This window comes from Corvus moneduloides, chromosome 1 (genome assembly GCF_009650955.1).
Source record: "Corvus moneduloides isolate bCorMon1 chromosome 1, bCorMon1.pri, whole genome shotgun sequence".
NCBI lineage: Eukaryota > Metazoa > Chordata > Aves > Passeriformes > Corvidae > Corvus > Corvus moneduloides.
In genome coordinates, this window is record NC_045476.1 from 165,491,519 (window position 1) to 165,512,603 (window position 21,085).

At 51.5% G+C, this 21,085-nt stretch overlaps 6 protein-coding genes across 8 annotated transcripts in view; 3 read left to right on the top strand and 3 right to left on the bottom strand.

Moving 5' to 3' along the window:
- The window catches only part of LOC116435628 (feather beta keratin-like), a 79,026-nt gene that overhangs the window by 8,874 nt on the left and 49,067 nt on the right, over positions 1-21,085 (bottom strand). Inside the window, exon 1 of one of the 3 annotated variants that reach the window (XM_032092150.1) lies at positions 9,974-9,989. The exons of 1 other annotated variant lie outside the window; for it this stretch is intronic. The gene's annotated coding sequence lies outside the window, so the exon portion shown is untranslated. Of the gene's footprint in view, positions 1-2,068; positions 2,099-9,973; positions 9,990-21,085 lie in introns of those variants that run through there. One more of the 3 variants, XM_032092143.1, reaches the window with a different exon arrangement.
- On the bottom strand, positions 1,485-15,851 carry LOC116435800 (feather beta keratin-like). The gene is made up of 2 exons (XM_032092371.1): positions 15,826-15,851; positions 1,485-1,875 (listed from the first exon to the last, which is right to left on the bottom strand). Exon 2 carries the CDS (start codon positions 1,853-1,855, stop codon positions 1,520-1,522), a length of 336 nt encoding a protein of 111 aa, XP_031948262.1. The 5' UTR covers positions 1,856-1,875; positions 15,826-15,851; the 3' UTR covers positions 1,485-1,519.
- Positions 6,180-6,957, top strand: LOC116435759 (feather beta keratin-like). Its single transcript, XM_032092328.1, has 2 exons — positions 6,180-6,233; positions 6,427-6,957. The coding sequence occupies exon 2, from the start codon at positions 6,447-6,449 to the stop codon at positions 6,780-6,782; it is 336 nt and encodes a 111-aa protein (XP_031948219.1). The 5' UTR covers positions 6,180-6,233; positions 6,427-6,446; the 3' UTR covers positions 6,783-6,957.
- Positions 12,041-12,807, top strand: LOC116435721 (feather beta keratin-like). Its single transcript, XM_032092273.1, has 2 exons — positions 12,041-12,082; positions 12,277-12,807. The coding sequence occupies exon 2, from the start codon at positions 12,297-12,299 to the stop codon at positions 12,630-12,632; it is 336 nt and encodes a 111-aa protein (XP_031948164.1). The 5' UTR covers positions 12,041-12,082; positions 12,277-12,296; the 3' UTR covers positions 12,633-12,807.
- Positions 15,249-15,654, bottom strand: LOC116435912 (feather beta keratin-like). The gene has a single exon (XM_032092573.1). It carries the CDS (start codon positions 15,611-15,613, stop codon positions 15,278-15,280), a length of 336 nt encoding a protein of 111 aa, XP_031948464.1. The 5' UTR covers positions 15,614-15,654; the 3' UTR covers positions 15,249-15,277.
- LOC116435767 (feather beta keratin-like) lies at positions 17,897-18,577 on the top strand. Its single transcript, XM_032092334.1, has 2 exons — positions 17,897-17,933; positions 18,128-18,577. Exon 2 carries the CDS (start codon positions 18,148-18,150, stop codon positions 18,481-18,483), a length of 336 nt encoding a protein of 111 aa, XP_031948225.1. The 5' UTR covers positions 17,897-17,933; positions 18,128-18,147; the 3' UTR covers positions 18,484-18,577.

Below are 21,085 nucleotides of genomic sequence, written 5' to 3' on the forward strand. Positions count from 1 at the left end.
CCCACCCATTCCTTATCCACTAGGAGGTCCAACCATCACGTCCACATCTCTCCAGGTTACAGAAAAGGATGTTGTCTGACTCAGGAACAAATACTGTGCACAAGTCCAGGTATATGATATTGGTCCCTCTTCCCTCATCCACCATTTCTGGAAACAATACCAATTCATCAAAGGTGCTGTCAGGGTCAGATGGAAACGGCCTCAAGAGCAAGATATTACATTGCAGAGCTGTGGGAAGCAAAACACCCCCACCTTATGATTTGCCAGGCTGTGCCAGGCTAAAGCTGCTGCCTGAAAAAATGCCCAAGAATCACTGGCCAAGGCTGTCCCAAGCCTCCAGCCATGGATCATCCTCAAGGCTATGCTCTGGATCTTCTAAACCATCTTGGCTTCCTTATTCCCAGTAACCCAGAGATAACAGAGTTCTCCAATATCACCAGAGCAGAGCACAGGGGCAGAATCTGCTGCAACTGGACTGGAGCAATCCCAAACATGCAGGATACAGGCTGGGAGATGAGGGCATTGAGAGAAGCCCCAAAGGAGGAGGACTTGTGGTGCTGGTGGATGAAAAATTGGATGTGTCCCAGCCATGAAAACTTGCCAACAAGAAATACCCCGTGTCCTGGGCTCATCCCCATAGTGAGGGCTGCAGGTGAGGAAGAGATTCATAGCCTCCACTCCTCTCTGGTAAGACTGAAATTCTGTGTTGAACTGTAGGACCCCTATGAAAAGGAAGACATGGATCTGCTCGAGCAGATCTCTTAGTGGGCTGAGGATATGATGAGGGGCTGGAGCAACTGGAGTTCAGCCAAAGTGAACATACCACTCAGAGGTGGTTGTATCAGAGGCAGGGATAGACCTGCATTAGTGTATCCAGGTCTGGGTTCTAAAAACAGAAGGGTTTGTGAGATGCACTGGAAGACCAAAGTGTGCCAGTGGGTGGTAGAACTGGAGATTCTAAAGACAGGTCTTGGTGTACTTTTTAACCCCAATGGCTGCTATAATTCTGGCTTAGTGCTGAGACTGGAAAAGTCTTGGGAGAAAAAAGAAGAAGGAGTCATCTGAGGTTGTGATGCAGGGAAAACTTTATTGACGTAGAAGAATGAAAGGTCACGAGCAGCCAGTGGAAGGGAGCCGGGCTGAGGTGCAAGTAGAGTGACCATCAGCTGAGGTCCTTTGCTTGCAGGAAGTTTTTCCAGAGCTTCAATGGCTTCCTGCCCCACACTGGGAGGAGCCCAGTGGAGGTGCCCAATGGTCTCTGCTGTGGGAGAAGGGGTTTACAGCAGAGGGGACTGGACACAGCTAAAGGGCAATGCAGAGCAAGGAATGGAGATGAGGAGGCAGATGGGCCATGTTTGCAGGCAGCCCGCGCTGGCCCCTTGGCTGCTGCCTTGCTTGGTGGCCTGAGAGCAGGAGCTGGAAGCTCTGAGCCTTTTTGAGAGGCTTGGCAGGAGAGGCATCCTCAATGCCTGTGTTCCAGGGAGTGGGTGGTTGGTGTCAGGGGTGGTGCTGAGGGCCCTTAGCAGATGTAGCCACCCCTTCTGCCATAGCAGCCCAGGCCTCCCAGCCCATAGCCAAATCCACGGCCATAGCCAAGGCCATAGCCAAAGCCACCAAATCCACCAGAGATGGGCTGTCCCTGCACACTGAGTTCAGTGCCCACGGCAGCTGAGGAGGTGGATCCGACGGCGGTGTTCTGGGGGAAGGAGGTCATGATGGGTCCTGGCAGGGTGACCAGCACGGGGGAAGGGTTGATGACAACGCTGGAGTCCTGGCATTGCAGGGCACAGGGCTCGTTGCAGCTGTTGGCCAGTGGGGTGGGTCCGCAGGGCTGGCAGCGGTTGTAGCAGGCCATGGCTGTGGTGTGGAGGGTCCCTGGAAGAGAGAGAGGAGTGAGGCAGGGCAGGGGTGTGAGGTGCAAGGGGCGGTGATGCAGGAGGGTGAGGGAGTGTGGAGGCTGTTGTGGGGCTGTGGGGAGGCGTGAGGGCTTCTGAGGCTGGGGCCGAGTGTCCTGGCAGAGAGGGGCCAAGGGGTGCCGGAGCAGGAGGGTCGGCGGCTTGAGACTCACCTGGTTGTCAGCAGGAGTAGGAGGAGAAGGCTTGAGGAGAAGTGTGTGCAGGAGAGAGGCATTGGGCTGCTTTTTATGCTGGTCATGGAGGGGTGGGACAACCTTGGCTTCTGACCTCAGGGCATTTTGCAGGCAGCAACTCTTGCCTGGCCCAGACTGGAGAGTCATGATATGGAGAGTGTTTTCCTTCCTGATTTTCTACAGTTCCAATATCCTGCTCTTGAAGCTTTTTCCAACTGACCTTGGCAGCAACTTTATTGCATCTGTATTTGGGAGGATTTGATTGTTCAGTGTGTGTCAGGTCAGGATGAATAAACAACCAGAGCACAGCAGAGTTGTGATGTCATCAGTGAGGTAATTTTGTGGCACTGGTGTGCTTTGGTTTGTGGGTGCCTTTTGAAGACTGGGCTCCTCTTCTATGCCACTGGATGTACATCAGTGATTGTGTTGCACCCAGGAATGCTGAGGGAGCTGCTGATGTCCTGGGGAGGTCACTCTTCAATCTCTTGGAAAGGTCGTGGTGCCTGGGAGCATTTCCTGATAGATTAAAGAGAGCTCATGCCCTTGTTTCTTGTGTAGTATCAAGAGAGAGGATCTGGAAAAGTAGCGCCTGGTTAGGTTGAACTTGTTCCAATGCTATGGTCTATTTGGATTTCTCAATTTTCCATGAAAAGGTACTCTGTCATTTCAAGTGTATTTCTTCACCTCTTTAAGAAATTAAATGAACAAGCAACCAATGATGCTCAATCATATTTTGCCTGGGCTGGTCTGTGATGCGAATTTGTTTATTCCGCATTCAAGCCAGGTGATTTCGTTACTTATATCCTGTCAGTCATAATACTTTGTTCCTATTAGGAAAAACAGTAATTACTACTAGATGGTCACTGTGATCGTATTTCCTCCTCTGTCATTGTGCCGGTGTGTCTTTGTGGAATTCTGTGATTCCATGTCGTTCTCTAGAGGCTGTGTCCATCTGACCTTCATGGCAGTTTTTAATTGGGAGGAGTAGAGGCCAATGGATTGGTATCATTGTTTTGTGTCAAGCATGTAGAAGATGACTACAAAGCCTACAAGAATTGGGGTGTTATGAATGAGGTCATGCCATGGAACATTCACAACATCTCCTTTGTCCACTCTTGCCTCCTGGCTAAAACAGACCTTGCCGGTCTCTCATTTCTAATCACAGCAAGGATTCTTTGGTCAGTCTCTTGCTGTCTCTGCACTGTTCTTGCTTCACTAAGTCCATGTCTTTCTTCCACTGTAGAGCCCAACACATCACCCCAAATAAGAGATCCTTATCTCTGAGGAGACAGGAAGTATCAGTCTGCTGGAAACCCTTTTCCAGAAGTTCTTTTGTTGCAAGGTTGCATGGCCATTTTTTGATCCACTTGATCTCTGCCATGACAATAATGATATTATCATGTCTCCAATTGACCCACAGCCATTACTGCTGGCCACAACTCTTTCTACGCAGCCCAGGATATGGTTGCTTTTCTGGGCTGAAAATTCACATTGCTGTGTCATGTCCAGCTTTTGGTCCACCAGTACCCCCAAATCTTTCTCTGTGAAACTGCTCTCAAGGAGTTCCTCTCCCAAGCTCTTCTCATGTCTGGGACTGCCCCAATGAAGGTGCACAACCTTGAACTTGGAATTGTTGAACCTCAAGAGGTTCTTATTCTCATCATTCCCAGTGTTTCTCCTGATGGGATCCCTCCATGTTCTTGTGTTAACTGCACCTCTCAGCTTCCTGGCACCTGCAAACAGGCTGAGGGGTGTCTCAATCTGACTGCTCAAAGCCTTGATAAAGGTGTTGAAGAGCACCGGTCCAAGGCAGAGCCCTGAAGGACGCATCACTGGCCTCCAGCTGTACAGAGAGCAAGTGACAAGCACTCTCTGGCTGTTCCTCATTCATTCATTAGTCCACCCATCAAACCCACATGTCTGCGCTTTAGAGATAAGGATGTCCTGTGGGACTGTGTTAAAGCCCTGACAGAAGTCCAGGCACATGACAGCAGTTGCCATTCCCTTGGTAACCAAAGCATTCGAACAGGGAAGTACCTTCTGTTCCTGCTGGAGCATAAATGGATCATGTGATGGCTCTGTATCCTTTATGGTAAAAAGCTCCAGCAGTTACCAGGACAGGATTAGGAAAAGAAATACAAGCAGGTTGAGGGAGTTGAACATCCTGTTCCCCAGCAGGGGTGGGTGTTGGGGAGGATGAAAGTTTGGTAAGGTATGTAGGCTTGGCAGAAAGGTCTGTGAATGTAGAAGCTGGGGATGAGGTAGAAATGGAAGCAAGTTTTGGTATAGAATAAAAGATGTTTTGCTGAAACAGTGATCGATGAGTAACTGAGAAGGCAAAGGATGGAGATGAGTTGGAAGGAGATTTTTAGGAGCAGGACAAAGGTATGTGATTACAAACAAAGACATGTTTTTCACCAAGTAAATAAGTCTCGAGGAGAGCATAAGTAAATAGAAAACATGTCTTTACCAAAAAGAAAGATATGGCAGGCAAACAAGAAATGTTGATGTAGCAAGAAGAAGAAAGGTCTAAGAATTTTCCACTGTAAGCTTAAATTGTAACTTACTTACTCTTGTGATTGGATAATAATGACTATAATATGGTGATGGTAGTAGCTATTATAGGCTATAGGCAAATGTAAAGGTATTGTGTATGGTGCTTATTGGTTGTTACGTGTTAAGATACTCTGCAAAGAAAAGTATATAATGCTTTGTAACTTGAACAGAAAGTGGCTTCAGGTATGCCTACAGCTGGAGCTGGCAGCTGTAGGGCTGGCTCTGGATACCCATTCCCAGAAATGCTGTAACTTCGCCTATGCAATAAACAGCTTTCAAGAGAGCCGCCTGAAGTCCAGACATCCTTCGTGAAACTTTCTCCTATAGGTGGGGCCCAACACTGGAAAAAGAACACGAATATAGTTGACCAAGAGCAGTGTGGGGAGACCATGACACCGATGGACTGGAGTATCCTTAAAATGAGGAGAAGCTGAGAGAGCTGGGGGTTCTTTGAGGCAGGATGAAAGAATGCAAATGGGACGTTGTCAATATGCCATGGCATGACCTCACCAACAACACCCCAATCCCTGTAAGCTTTGCTTGAATCTTCTATATATCCTGGCACACACCATCAACAACACCACTTTGGTCTCTAATTCTCACAACTAAAACCTACCACCAAGGTCAGATGGAGACGGCCTCAGGAGCAGGACATGAAATTGCACAATTCCACGAAGGAACAACCAAACCGTGATAAAGAAGGAAAGAAGAGCTTGCTGGCTCTCTGTTAGTAATTATTTGGTTTTGCTCACAGGAACAAAACATTAAGACATATGATTATATGTTATGACACCTTGTGGCTTGAACGCGGAATAAGTGAATTGACGACACAGATCAGTTTGGGAAAAAAGGGATCAAGAGTGATTTATTGCTATTTATTGGATTTCTGAATGAGGTCAAGGAATACACTTTAACTGACAGAATACACTGTCGAGTAAATTTCAGAAATCCAAAAGGACGATAACAAGCGAACAACCAGCCTCGCGTTTTCCAGATTCTCCCTCCTGCCCACATTCAAGACACAAGGGCATGAAGTGTCTTTCATAAATCAGGAACTGCTCACAGGCAATAGGAACTTTACAAGTTATTACATAGTGACCTCCCAAGGAAATCAGCAGCTCCCTCAACATTCTTGGGAACAACACAATGACTGACAGACATCCAGTGGCACAGAAGAGGGGCACAGTCTTCACAAGGCACCCACAAACCAAAGCACACCAGTGCCACAAAATTACCTCACTGATGACATTGCAGTTCTCCTGGGCTCTGATTGTTTATTCAGCCCTCTCTGACACACATTGAACAATCAAAACCTCCCAAATATCAACACCTAAAAGCTGCCGCCAAGGTCAGATGGACACGAACAGAACAGCAGGACAGTAGAGAGCAGAATTCTGAGAAGGAAAATATTCCCCACCTCATGACTCACCAGTCTGGGCCAGGAAAGAGCTGCTGCCTCCAAAAGGCCCCAAGGCCATGAGACAAGGCTGTCCCGCCCCTCCACAACCAGCATAAAAGCCGGCCCACTGCCTCTCTCCTGCACACACTTCTCCTCAAGCCTTCTCCTCCTTCTCCTGCTGACAACCAGGTGAGCCTCAAGCCCCCGAACCTCCTGATCCTGCACCTCAGGCCCCGCTCTGACAGGACACTCGGCCCCAGCTTCAGCAGCCCTCACACCTCCCCACAGCCCCACAACAAACTCCAAACTCCCTCAACCGCCTGCATCACCACCCCTCCCACCCCTCCACCCCTGACCTGCCTCACTCCCCTCTCTCTTCCAGGGACCCTCCACACCACACCCATGGCCTGCTACAACCGCTGCCAGCCCTGCGGACCCACCCCGCTGGCCAACAGCTGCAACGAGCCCTGTGCCCTGCAATGCCAGGACTCCCACGTTGTCATCCAGCCTTCCCCTGTGCAGGTCACCCTGCCAGGACCCATCATGACCTCCTTCCCCCAGAACACCGCTGTCGGATCCACCTCCTCGGCTGCTGTTGGCAGTGAACTCAATGTGCAGGGACAGCCCATCTCTGGTGGATTTGGTGGCTTTGGCTATGGCCTTGGCTATGGCCGTGGATTTGGCTATGGGCTGGGAGGCCTAGGCTGCTATGGCAGAAGGGGTGGCTACATCTGCTAAGGGCCCTCAGCACCACGTTTAACACCACCAGTTTGGGGCTCTGGCAACAGTTCCTGCAAGCAAAGCACCTCAAGCTCATGGTCTCCCTGCTTGTACGTCACTGGATTCCTTCTACTTCTTTCTCCTGTCTATTCTTTTTTTTGCCTCAGTAAAGTTTTCCTGCAGCAAAGCCTGAGATGCCTCATTGTCTTTTTGAATTCCAATGAGCTCACATCCACACCCAGCACAATGCCAGACAGGCCATTGGTGTGGATGGCAAAGAACCACAACACCTCTCTTAGCAAAGATATCAACACCAGTAACAACCAAGACAGGCACTGGAAGCAGGGGAGGAGGGGACACCTTCCAGAACATGACACAAACCTAGGACCCACTACGCTTTGACGCATCCATGCTCTCCTGTGCATGGCTCTGGCAAAGTCTCTCTCTGGCAGCACACACTTGACAAAATCTCTTCCCGGCGGGACTCTTGAACCCGCCCAGCAAACAGGAGGAACACCATCATCCACTTGAGCACGAGCTCCGGAGTTCAAGTGCTTCATTCTCCTCTGCTCAAGCAAAGTATGCAAGGGCAGCATTTCCAGAACCATGGCCAGCTCAGTTTTGGGTCTCCCACGACAGAAACTCCATCCGCTTTTCCACACTGTGACCACTCTCACACTCAAAGATTCTTTGGCCTTCTTTGCCCATGGAATTCCATCTGTTTTCACTTGTGCTCTTCCCCCTTGTGTGTGCACTGCTGAGAACAGCCAGGCTCCCTCAACTTCAATCCCTGCCATCAGGGATTTGCACACGCTGATGACACCCTCCTGTCCATCCTTGTCCCCTGGGAGTCTCAGCTCTCTCAATCCTCTAGGAATGATTCTCCAGCCATTTCAGTATCTTGGTAGCCCTGATCTAGACTTGCTTCACTAAGCCCTTGTGCTTCTTTCCCTGGGCAGCCCAGAACTGCCCACACCACCTCACACGGGACCCCACCAGTGCGCTAAAGAGAGGAAAGGCCACTTCTCCCAACTTCATGACAAGAACTGTCTGAAACCTATCTCGGGCAGTGGTGATGCCTTTTCAAGGAAGGAAAGGATTGAGACCTTGTGGTCCCTTTGCTCTCCACCAGCACCACAGGGTCCTGCTCAGCAAAGCATCTTTCCAGCCTCAGCCCCCTGCATGACCTGGGGCCCAGTGCCATTCCTGACCAGATGAAGAACTTCACATTGCCCTTACTTGAACTTCAGGAGATTCCTTTAACCCTCAGCCGCTCCATCATCTGCCAACTTGCTGATGGGACAACAGTCCCACTGCCCATGTCATTGGTGAGGATGTTGAACAGGATTGGCCCCATGGATACAACTCTTGACCTACTTCCCTTGAGACTTGCCTCTATTGGCACTTTGGGCCACTGATCTGCAGCCTCTGGGCACAGCCCCTTAGCCACTCGCAGCCCACTCACTGCACTCTCAGGAAACCCAGACTTGCTCGGCTGCTCTGGGAGTGGAGAATGGCAAGGAGCCTCAAAGGCTTCACAAAAGGGTTGACTTCAACAGCAGCCACAGCTCTCTCCTCATGCCCAGGCCGAGTCACTGGGACAGAGCTGACACAGAGCTCAGACAAGCACCATTTCCTGAACAGAAATCCTCCAAGAGGAGTGGCCTCAGCCCTGGGCACTCTCCACGACTCAAGACCCCAAAGACCTGGCTCACCTCTCCCCTGCTGCCACTCTCATTTGGCCTCTGCTCCCTTGCACATGTGCCACCGACCTTCCTGGAATCAGTTCAGCAGGAAAAGACCCTTGAAATTGAGTCCAACTGTTAATGCAGGACTATGAAATCCACCACTAAACAGCCAGATCTTAGAAACCTTTTTCTTGAAAAAGATCTGAATTTAAAATATAAAGTTTAACCTTTCCCTCAACACTACCAAGACCACCACTTACCCATGTCCCCAAGTGACACATCTACAGGGATATTAAATCCCTGCAGGGATGATGACTCCACCACTACCCTCTGCAGTCTGTGACAGGAAGGACAACCCTCACCATGAAGGAATATTCCTTAATATCCAACCTAAACTTCTCCTGGAGACACTTGGACTCTGGATTCCTGCTCTCCTATGGGGCACTAAAAGGGAAACAAGTTTCACACCAACTTCATTACGACCTCCATTCAGATAACAGACATCTGTAGTTGTCATGCAAGAAAAACTTTATTGCGACAAAATAGTGAAAAGCAGGAGCAGTCAGTGGAAGGTAACTGGGCTGAGGTGCAATCAGGGCAACCATCAGCCGAGGTCCTTTGCTTGCAGTAGGTTTGGCCAGAGCATCACAGCCTTCCTGCCCCACACTGGGAGCAGCCCAGCAGAGGTGCCCAATGGTCTCTGGCTTGGGAGAAGGGGTTTGCAGCAGAGGGGACTGGACAGAGCCAAAGGGGCGATGATGAGCAGCCAGTGGAAGAAAAGGAAGAAGGGAGATGGGCCATGCTTGCAGGCAGCCCAGGCTGGCCCCTTGGCTGCTGCCTTGCTTGGTGGCCTGAGAGCAGGAGCTGGAAGCGCTGAGCACGTTTGAGAGTCTCGGCCCAGAGAGGCATCCTCAATGCTTGAGATGTGTTCCAGGGAGTGGGTGGTTGGTGTCAGGGGTGGTGCCAAGGGTCCTTAGCAGATGTAGCCACCCCTTCTGCCATAGCAGCCCAGGCCTCCCAACCCATAGCCAAATCCACGGCCATAGCCAAGGCCATAGCCAAAGCCACCAAATCCACCAGAGATGGGCTGTCCCTGCACACTGAGTTCACTACCAACAGCAGCTGAGGAGGTGGATCCGACGGCGGTGTTCTGGGGGAAGGAGGTCATGATGGGTCCTGGCAGGGTGACCAGCACGGGGGAAGGGTTGATGACAACGTGGGAGTCCTGGCATTGCAGGGCACAGGGCTCGTTGCAGCTGTTGGCCAGCGGGGTGGGTCCGCAGGGCTGGCAGCGGTTGTAGCAGGCCATGGGTGTGGTGTGGAGGATCCCTGGAAGAGAGAGGGGAGAGAGGCAGGGCAGGGGTGGAGGGGTTGAAGGGGCAGTGATGCAGCAGGGTGAGGGAGTGTGGAGGCTGTTGTGGGGCTGTGGGGAGGTGTGGGGGCTGTTGAGTCTGGGGCTGAGCGTGCTGGAAGAGAAAGGCCAGGGTGCAGGAGCAGGAGGATCAGGGGCTTGAGGCTCACCTGGTTGTCAGCAGGAGCAGAAGGAGAAGGTGTCCGAAGAAGTGTGTGGGGGAGAGAGGTGCTGAGACCGGCTTTTATGCTGGTTGTGGAGGGGCGGGACAGCCTTGTCCCGTGGCCTTGGGGCATTTTGCAAGCTGAAGCTCTTGGCTGGCCCAGTTGGTGAGTCATGAGGTGGGGAGTGTTTTCCTTCACAGAATTCTGCAGCGTCATGACCGGCTCCTGAGGCCATGTCCATCTGACCTTGGCGGCCGCTTTCATGGATTGGTATTTGGGACAATATGAATGTTCAATATGTGACAGGTCAGGATGAATAAACAACCAGAGCACAGCAGAGTTGCGATATCATCACTGAGGTAATTTTGTGGCACTGGTGTGCTGTGTTTTGTGGGTGCATTTTGAAGACTGGGACTCTGTTCTTTGCCACTGGATTTCCATCAGTCATTGTGTTGCACCCAGGAATGCTGAGGGAGCTGCTGATGTCCTGGGGAGGTCACTCTGCAATTGCTTGGAAATGTTATAGCACGTAGGAGTGTTCCTATGGATGGAAGAGAGCTCATGGTCTTGTGTCCTAAATGGGATCAAGAGAGAGGATCTGGAAAAGTAGAGGCTGGCCTGGTTGAACTTGTTCTGGTGTCACGGTCCATTCAGGTTTCTCATCTTTACACGACATGTCGTATTCTGTCATTTAAAGCGTATTCCTTGTCCTCATTAAGAAATCCATTATACAAAGAACCAGCTCGGCTTGATCCCTTTTTTCCCAGGTTGGTCTGTCATGTCAATTTGTTTATTCCACATTCAAGCCATAAGGTTTCATATCTCATATCCTTTTAGTCTTAATAATCTCTTCTTGCTAGCAAAACCCAGTAATTACTAATGGTTGGTCAGCGTGGTCCTCTTCCCTCCTCTGCCATGGTGTGGGCGTTGCTGTGTGGAATTCTGCAACTCCATGTCCTTCTTTTGAGGCCATGTCCATCTGACCTTGGAAGGAGATTTGAAATGTCTTAGAGGTTAAAGGCAGGTGTTGACGGCGTGTGTCATGGTGGGCTGAAGATGTGACCAAAGCTTTAGGGGCATAGGGTGTGATCAGTGAGGTCACCCCATGGCATTGGTGTGTTCTGGTTTTCAGGAGCATTGTGAAGAGGGGTCCTGAACCATCACATCACTGTCAGGCTGGTCTGGCTTTGCAGGAGCACTGCTTGTGAGGAACTGCCCTTTCCATGCTGTTCTCTGCCTCCCCACCATGCTGCCAACACTCAGAGCCTGTCTGTATTCCTAGCCTTTCCTGTTGGAGATGGGAAAGCAATCCCTGTGATTTAGCAAGGCCTTCCATGCTCCCCAAAGTCTTGTGTTGGTTCATCCCATAGCACTTGTCTCAGCTGGGACCAGCAAGGTCACACTGTGGAGTCCCAGTGCTGTACTGTGACTGACCCATAGAAAAGAAAAATGGTGAAGGATAAGGAGAGCAAGACACATGAAAAGCACAATTCCCCATCCATTTGTTAATCCACCCTTCAAACCCATGTGCCGGTGCTTTAGAAAGGTTGAGGGAGTGGACTGTCCTGGTCCCCACCACTGGTGGGGCCCCACACTGGAACAAGGTGATAGAAATGATTGACCAAGAACACGACAGGGAGACCATGACACTGATGGGACTGGGGTATCCTCAAAACGAGGAGAAGCTGAGAGAGCTGGGAGCTCTTCCAGGCAGAAGAGAAGAATTCAGATGGGACCTGTTGTCAACATGCCATGGCAGGACCTCACTGACAATACCCCAATTCTCCTAAGATTTGGCTGAATCTTCCACATGTCCTAATGTCATAAACAAGATAATGGTCACCAATTCTCTGGATTAAGAGGTTCTGCACCCAAGGTCAGATGGACACAGCCTCAAGGGGAGAGCACAGAATTGCAGGATTGCATGAATGAAAACACTCCCCAGCTCATGACTTGCAAGGTTGGGCCAGCCAAGAGATGCTCCTCCAAAATGCCCCGAGGGCAGGGCCCAAGGCTGCCCCGCCCCTCCACAACCAGCATAAAAGCTGTCTCAGTGCCTCTCTCCCTCACACGCTTCTCCTCACGCCTTCTGCTTCTGCTCCTGCTGACAACCAGGTGAGCCTCAAGCCCCTGACCCTCCTGATCCTGCACCCCCAGGCCCTTCTCTTCCAGCACGCTCGATCCCAGCCTCAACAGCCCTCACACCTCCCCACAGCCCCACAACAGCCTCCACACTCCCTCACCCTCCTGCATCACCGCCCCTCACACCCCCACACCCCTGCCCTGCCTCACTCCCCTCTCTCTTCCAGGGACCCTCCACACCACACCCATGGCCTGCTACAACCGCTGCCAGCCCTGCGGACCCACCCCGCTGGCCAACAGCTGCAACGAGCCCTGTGCCCTGCAATGCCAGGACTCCAGCGTTGTCATCAACCCTTCCCCTGTGCTGGTCACCCTGCCAGGACCCATCATGACCTCCTTTCCCCAGAACACTGCCGTTGGATCCACCTCCTCAGCCGCTGTTGGTAGTGAACTCAGTGCCCAGGGACAGCCCATCTCTGGTGGATTTGGTGGCTTTGGCTATGGCCTTGGCTATGGCCGTGGATTTGGCTATGGGCTGGGAGGCCTGGGCTGCTATGGCAGAAGGGGTGGCTACATCTGCTAAGGGCCCTCAGCACCACGTTTAACACCACCAGTTTGGAGCTCTGGCAACAGTTCCTGCAAGCAAAGCACCTCAAGCTCATGGTCTCCCTGCTTGTACGTCACTGGATTCCTTCTACTTCTTTCTCCTGTCTATTCTTTTTTTTGCCTCAGTAAAGTTTTCCTGCAGCAAAGCCTGAGATGCCTCATTGTCTTTTTGAATTCCAATGAGCTCACATCCACACCCAGCACAATGCCAGACAGGCCATTGGTCTGGATGGCAAAGAACCACAACACCTCTCTTAGCAAAGATATCAACACCAGTAACAACCAAGACAGGCACTGGAAGCAGGGGAGGAGGGGACACCTTCCAGAACATGACACAAACCTAGGACCCACTACGCTTTGACGCATCCATGCTCTCCTGTGCATGGCTCTGGCAAAGTCTCTCTCTGGCAGCACACACTTGACAAAATCTCTTCCCGGCGGGACTCTTGAACCCGCCCAGCAAACAGGAGGAACACCATCATCCACTTGAGCACGAGCTCCGGAGTTCAAGTGCTTCATTCTCCTCTGCTCAAGCAAAGTATGCAAGGGCAGCATTTCCAGAACCATGGCCAGCTCAGTTTTGGGTCTCCCACGACAGAAACTCCATCCGCTTTTCCACACTGTGACCACTCTCACACTCAAAGATTCTTTGGCCTTCTTTGCCCATGGAATTCCATCTGTTTTCACTTGTGCTCTTCCCCCTTGTGTGTGCACTGCTGAGAACAGCCAGGCTCCCTCAACTTCAATCCCTGCCATCAGGGATTTGCACACGCTGATGACACCCTCCTGTCCATCCTTGTCCCCTGGGAGTCTCAGCTCTCTCAATCCTCTAGGAATGATTCTCCAGCCATTTCAGTATCTTGGTAGCCCTGATCTAGACTTGCTTCACTAAGCCCTTGTGCTTCTTTCCCTGGGCAGCCCAGAACTGCCCACACCACCTCACACGGGACCCCACCAGTGCGCTAAAGAGAGGAAAGGCCACTTCTCCCAACTTCATGACAAGAACTGTCTGAAACCTATCTCGGGCAGTGGTGATGCCTTTTCAAGGAAGGAAAGGATTGAGACCTTGTGGTCCCTTTGCTCTCCACCAGCACCACAGGGTCCTGCTCAGCAAAGCATCTTTCCAGCCTCAGCCCCCTGCATGACCTGGGGCCCAGTGCCATTCCTGACCAGATGAAGAACTTCACATTGCCCTTACTTGAACTTCAGGAGATTCCTTTAACCCTCAGCCGCTCCATCATCTGCCAACTTGCTGATGGGACAACAGTCCCACTGCCCATGTCATTGGTGAGGATGTTGAACAGGATTGGCCCCATGGATACAACTCTTGACCTACTTCCCTTGAGACTTGCCTCTATTGGCACTTTGGGCCACTGATCTGCAGCCTCTGGGCACAGCCCCTTAGCCACTCGCAGCCCACTCACTGCACTCTCAGGAAACCCAGACTTGCTCGGCTGCTCTGGGAGTGGAGAATGGCAAGGAGCCTCAAAGGCTTCACAAAAGGGTTGACTTCAACAGCAGCCACAGCTCTCTCCTCATGCCCAGGCCGAGTCACTGGGACAGAGCTGACACAGAGCTCAGACAAGCACCATTTCCTGAACAGAAATCCTCCAAGAGGAGTGGCCTCAGCCCTGGGCACTCTCCACGACTCAAGACCCCAAAGACCTGGCTCACCTCTCCCCTGCTGCCACTCTCATTTGGCCTCTGCTCCCTTGCACAGGTGCCACCGACATTCCTGGAATCAGTTCAGCAGGAAAAGACCCTTGAAATTGAGTCCAACTGTTAATGCAGGACTATGAAATCCACCACTAAACAGCCAGATCTTAGAAACCTTTTTCTTGAAAAAGATCTAAATTTAAAATATAAAGTTTAACCTTTCCCTCAACACTACCAAGACCACCACTTACCCATGTCCCCAAGTGACACATCTACAGGGATATTAAATCCCTGCAGGGATGATGACTCCACCACTACCCTCTGCAGTCTGTGACAGGAAGGACAACCATCTCCATGAAGGAATATTCCTTAATATCCAACCTAAACTTCACCTGGAGGCTGTTGGACTTAGGATTCCTGCTCTTCTATGGGGCACTAAAAGGGAAACAAGTTTCACACCAACTTCATTACGACCTCCATTCAGATAACGGACATCTGTAGTTGTCATGCAAGAAAAACTTTATTGCGACAAAATAGTGAAAAAGCAGGAGCAGTCAGTGGAAGGTTAACTGGGCTGAGGTGCAATCAGGGCAACCATCAGCCGAGGTCCTTTGCTTGCAGTAGGTTTGGCCAGAGCATCACAGCCTTCCTGCCCCACACTGGGAGCAGCCCAGCAGAGGTGCCCAATGGTCTCTGGCTTGGGAGAAGGGGTTTGCAGCAGAGGGGACTGGACAGAGCCAAAGGGGCGATGCAGAGCAGCCAGTGGAAGAAAAGGAAGAAGGGAGATGGGCCATGCTTGCAGGCAGCCCAGGCTGGCCCCTTGGCTGCTGCCTTGCTTGGTGGCCTGAGAGCAGGAGCTGGAAGCGCTGAGCACGTTTGAGAGTCTCGGCCCAGAGAGGCATCCTCAATGCTTGAGATGTGTACCAGGGAGTGGGTGGTTGGTGTCAGGGGTGGTGCCAAGGGTTCTTAGCAGATGTAGCCACCCCTTCTGCCATAGCAGCCCAGGCCTCCCAGCCCATAGCCAAATCCACGGCCATAGCCAAGGCCATAGCCAAAGCCACCAAATCCACCAGAGATGGGCTGTCCCTGCACACTGAGTTCACTACCGACAGCAGCCGAGGAGGTGGATCCGACGGCGGTGTTCTGGGGGAAGGAGGTCATGATGGGTCCTGGCAGGGTGACCAGCACAGGGGAAGGCTGGATGACAACGCTGGAGTCCTGGCATTGCAGGGCACAGGGCTCGTTGCAGCTGTTGGCCAGCGGGGTGGGTCCGCAGGGCTGGCAGCGGTTGTAGCAGGCCATGGGTGTGGTGTGGAGGATCCCTGGAAGAGAGAGGGGAGAGAGGCAGGGCAGGGGTGGAGGGGTTGAAGGGGCGGTGATGCAGGAGGGTGAGGGAGTTTGGAGTCGGTTGTGGGGCTGTGGGGAGGTGTGGGGGCTGTTGAGTCTGGGGCTGAGCGTGCTGGAAGAGAAGGGCCAGGGTGCAGGAGCAGGAGGATCAGGGGCTTGAGGCTCACCTTGTTGTATGCAGGAGCAGAAGGAGAAGGTGTCCGAAGAAGTGTGTGGGGGAGAGAGGTGCTGAGACCGGCTTTTATGCTGGTTGTGGAGGGGTGGGACAGCCTTGTCCCGTGGCCTTGGGGCATTTTGCAAGCTGAAGCTCTTGGCTGGCCCAGTTGGTGAGTCATGAGGTGGGGAGTGTTTTCCTTCACAGAATTCTGCAGTGTCATGACCGGCTCCTGAGGCCATGTCCATCTGACCTTGGCGGCCGCTTTCATGGATTGGTATTTGGGACAATATGAATGTTCAATATGTGACAGGTCAGGATGAATAAACAACCAGAGCACAGCAGAGTTGCGATATCATCACTGAGGTAATTTTGTGGCACTGGTGTGCTGTGTTTTGTGGGTGCATTTTGAAGACTGGGACTCTGTTCTTTGCCACTGGATTTCCATCAGTCATTGTGTTGCACCCAGGAATGCTGAGGGAGCTGCTGATGTCCTGGGGAGGTCACTCTGCAATTGCTTGGAAATGTTATAGCACGTAGGAGTGTTCCTATGGATGGAAGGGAGCTCATGGTCTTGTGTCCTAAATGGGATCAAGAGAGAGGATCTGGAAAAGTAGAGGCTGGCCTGGTTGAACTTGTTCTGGTGGCACGGTCCATTCAGGTTTCTCATCTTTACACGACATGTCGTATTCTGTCGTTTAAAGCGTATTCCTTGTCCTCATTAAGAAATCCATTATACAAAGAACCAGCTCGGCTTGATCCCTTTTTTCCCAGGTTGGTCTGTCATGTCAATTTGTTTATTCCACATTCAAGCCATAAGGTTTCATATCTCATATCCTTTTAGTCTTATTAATCTCTTCTTGCTAGCAAAACCCAATAATTACTAATGGTTGGTCAGCGTGGTCCTCTTCCCTCCTCTGCCATGGTGTGGGCGTTGCTGTGTGGAATTCTGCAACTCCATGTCCTTCTTTTGAGGCCATGTCCATCTGACCTTGGAAGGAGATTTGAAATGTCTTAGAGGTTAAAGGCAGGTGTTGACGGCGTGTGTCATGGTGGGCTGAAGATGTGACCAAAGCTTTAGGGGCATAGGGTGTGATCAGTGAGGTCACCCCATGGCATTGGTGTGTTCTGGTTTTCAGGAGCATTGTGAAGAGGGGTCCTGAACCATCACATCACTGTCAGGCTGGTCTGGCTTTGCAGGAGCACTGCTTGTGAGGAACTGCCCTTTCCATGCTGTTCTCTGCCTCCCCACCATGCTGCCAACACTCAGAGCCTGTCTGTATTCCTAGCCTTTCCTGTTGGAGATGGGAAAGCAATCCCTGTGATTTAGCAAGGCCTTCCATGCTCCCCAAAGTCTTGTGTTGGTTCATCCCGTAGCACTTGTCTCAGCTGGGACCAGCAAGGTCACACTGTGGAGTCCCAGTGCTGGACTGTGACTGACCCATGGAAAGGAAAAATGGTGAAGGATAAGGAGAGCAAGACACATGAAAAGCACAATTCCCCATCCATTTGTTAATCCACCCTTCAAACCCATGTGCCGGTGCTTTAGAAAGGTTGAGGGAGTGGACTGTCCTGGTCCCCACCACTGGTGGGCCCCACACTGGAACAAGGTGATAGAAATGATTGACCAAGAGCACGACAGGGAGACCATGACACTGATGGGACTGGGGTATCCTCAAAACGAGGAGAAGCTGAGAGAGCTGGGAGCTCTTCCAGGCAGAAGAGAAGAATTCAGATGGGACCTGTTGTCAACATGCCATGGCAGGACCTCACTGACAATACCCCAATTCTCCTAAGATTTGGCTGAATCTTCCACATGTCCTAATGTCATAAACAAGATAATGGTCACCAATTCTCCAGATTAAGAGGTTCTGCCACCAAGGTCAGATGGACACAGCCTCAAGGGGAGAGCACAGAATTGCAGGATTGCATGAATGAAAACACTCCCCAGCTCATGACTTGCAAGGTTGGGCCAGCCAAGAGATGCTCCTCCAAAATGCCCCGAGGGCAGGGCCCAAGGCTGCCCCGCCCCTCCACAACCAGCATAAAAGCTGTCTCAGTGCCTCTCTCCCTCACACGCTTCTCCTCACGCCTTCTGCTTCTGCTCCTGCTGACAACCAGGTGAGCCTCAAGCCCCTGACCCTCCTGATCCTGCACCCCCAGGCCCTTCTCTTCCAGCACGCTCGATCCCAGCCTCAACAGCCCTCACACCTCCCCACAGCCCCACAACAGCCTCCACACTACCTCACCCTCCTGCATCACCGCCCCTCACACCCCCACAACCCTGCCCTGCCTCACTCCCCTCTCTCTTCCAGGAACCCTCCACACCACACCCATGGCCTGCTACAACCGCTGCCAGCCCTGCGGACCCACCCCGCTGGCCAACAGCTGCAACGAGCCCTGTGCCCTGCAATGCCAGGACTCCCACGTTGTCATCAACCCTTCCCCCGTGCTGATCACCCTGCCGGGACCCATCATGACCTCCTTCCCCCAGAACACCGCTGTCGGATCCACCTCCTCGGCTGCTGTTGGTAGTGAACTCAGTGCCCAGGGACAGCCCATCTCTGGTGGATTTGGTGGCTTTGGCTATGGCCTTGGCTATGGCCGTGGATTTGGCTATGGGCTGGGTGGCCTGGGCTGCTATGGCAGAAGGGGTGGCTACATCTGCTAAGGACCCTTGGCACCACCCTTGACACCACCAACTTGGGGCTCTGGCAACAGCTCCACCTTGCCTGGTGGTTGCCCTACTTGCTCCTCACACTGGATCCCTTTCTCTTCTTTCTCCTGTCTTTTCATTCTTTTGCCTCAATAAAGTTGTCCTGCATCAAAGACTGAGACGCCCCCTGTTCTTTTGTAATTCCAGTCATCTCACATCCTCACCAAGCACATTTCACAGCTCAACAAGACATTGGGGTGGGGTATGTGCAACAACACCTTCCCTCACAGATATGTAAAAACAACTAATAAAACAGTCTGGCAAAGGAAGCACAGGATGGGACACCTGCCGGAACATGACACACACCCATCGCCTGATGAACCAAAGCTCTCCCAGGCACACCTCTGGTAAAGTCTTTCATGTCAGTACACACGTGATGAACTCTCTTCCCCACCAGGACTCTTGAACCCTCCCAGCAAACTCTTCCACTTGGCCAGAAACTCTGGAGTGCAAGTGCTTCAACTCCCCTGCTCAAGCAAGAGCAGGATTTCCAGGACCATGGACAGTTTAGTGCTGGACCTCCCAGGAAAGGCACTCCAACACCTCTTCCACTCTGTGGCCTCACAATGAAAGATTTTTGCCTTCTTTAGCAATTGCATTCCATCTGTTTTCCCTTTGCTCTTTCCTTCTCTTCCTGCATGTGTGCACTGCTGAGAATAGCCCGGCTCCCTCGACTTCATTCCCTGCCATCAGGAATTTGCACACACTGATGACACCCCCCTGTCCACCCTTGTGCCCTGGGAGTCCCAGCTCTCTCAGTTTCTCCTCTACAAATGATTCATCAGCCTCTTTGGAATCTTGGGGGTCCTGAACTGGTCTTGATTCACTAAATCGACTCCATTTTCCCACTGCGGACTCAAAGGCTGCCCACAACACCTCACATGGGACCTCACCAGTGTTCAGGAGACACCAAGAGTCACCTCCCACTGCCTCATTACAACACTTCTCCCCAGTTCTGATCTGGAGACTGGGAGTCCCTTTTCCCACAATGATACAAGGACACCTCCTGCTCCATTTCTTCTAACTCAGAACCACAAAGGCTTTTTCAGAGAAGAAAAGAATTGTTCCAACTGATACCCAGACATTCCTTCCTAACTGGGATGACTCCTCCCAAGAAAAAGCACTTGGCATCTGCCCATGCTGAGCTCCAGCAAATGTCCAGAACCCATCAGGTTTTCAGTGTTGGCCCAGTGGATCCAACTCCTGGGCTGCAGCACTGGAGCCTGGCTTCCATCAGGACTTCGGGACACTGACCACAAGCCTCCAGGTCCAGCTCTTCAGACATTTCTCAGGCCACTATGCTAGGCACTGACACAACCTGGACTTGCCTGGCTTGTTGGGGACCATGCAATGTTCTCCTCCAACAACCCTGGGCAACCTCCTAATCCTCATTCAGACAATCCCAAGTGGCCTCAGACCATGGCAATCAGCCCAAGTGAAGACCCAAAAGGCCCTGGATATCAAAGCCTTTGGGGCAAGAGTCTCATCACCCAAGCACCCACTGAGCATGTCCAAACAAAAAGGTGAGGTCTGATGTCAGGCTTTGCCAACTGGGATAAATGCATGGACGGATGGAAGGCAATGGAAGGTGCAACACCTTTTCCTTGGCACAGCTGCAAAGTCCAGACCAGCCAGTCAGCACTGTGAAAAATTGGGGGTAACTTTTCAGAAGGCACCCACAAACCATGGCACACAAGGGCACACAAGGTGACCTCAGTGATGACATCCCACCTCTCCAAAGCTTGGGTCACATCTTCAGCCTCCCCTGATGTGAACCATCAACAAAAGAATTTGACCTCTTAATACTTGCAATTAAAAGTTGCCGCCACAGGTGCACAGGGCCTCAGGAGCAGGACATGGAATTGCCCAATTCCACAAATACACACACACCTACCTCATCAGAGAAGGACAGTGGAGCTCACTGATGGTCCGTTAGTAATTACCAGTTGTTTGCATACAGGAACACAACATTAACAATTACAGGTTATGAGTTATGAAACTTGTGGCTTGAATGCAGAATAAGTGAATTGATGTCACAGCCAGCCTGGGAAAAAAGGGATCAAGCCCAGTTTGTTGTTTGTTTATTGGATTTCTTAACAAGGTCAAAGAATGCAGTTTAAATGGCAGAGTACATTGTCATGTAAACTTGAGAAATCCAAATGGATCATAACGCTGGAACAAGTTCAGCCTAAATAACCTCCCCTTTTAAATATCCTCTCTCTTGATCCCATTCAAGACACAAGGGCATGAGTTCTTTTTCATCCATCAGGAAGCATTCCCAGACACCAGGAGCTTTCTGAGAGATTGCAGAGCGACCTCCCCCGGACATCAGCAGATCCCTCAGTGTACCTGGGGGCAACACAGAGACTGATGGACATCCAGTGGCACAGAAGAGGGGCCCAGTCTTCACAGGGCACGCACAAAGCACAGCACACCAGAGCCACAACATGACATCACTGATGACATTGCAAATCTCCAGGGCTCTGGTTGTTTATTCAGCCCTCCTTGACACACATTGAACAATCCAATCCTACCAAACACCAACTCATGAAAGCTG

Bases quoted from the DNA above. Each gene is read 5' to 3' on its own strand.
- LOC116435800 (XM_032092371.1), bottom strand. From the start codon at position 1,855: ATGGCCTGCTACAACCGCTGCCAGCCCTGCGGACCCACCCCACTGGCC.
- LOC116435759 (XM_032092328.1), top strand. From the start codon at position 6,447: ATGGCCTGCTACAACCGCTGCCAGCCCTGCGGACCCACCCCGCTGGCC.
- LOC116435721 (XM_032092273.1), top strand. From the start codon at position 12,297: ATGGCCTGCTACAACCGCTGCCAGCCCTGCGGACCCACCCCGCTGGCC.
- LOC116435912 (XM_032092573.1), bottom strand. From the start codon at position 15,613: ATGGCCTGCTACAACCGCTGCCAGCCCTGCGGACCCACCCCGCTGGCC.
- LOC116435767 (XM_032092334.1), top strand. From the start codon at position 18,148: ATGGCCTGCTACAACCGCTGCCAGCCCTGCGGACCCACCCCGCTGGCC.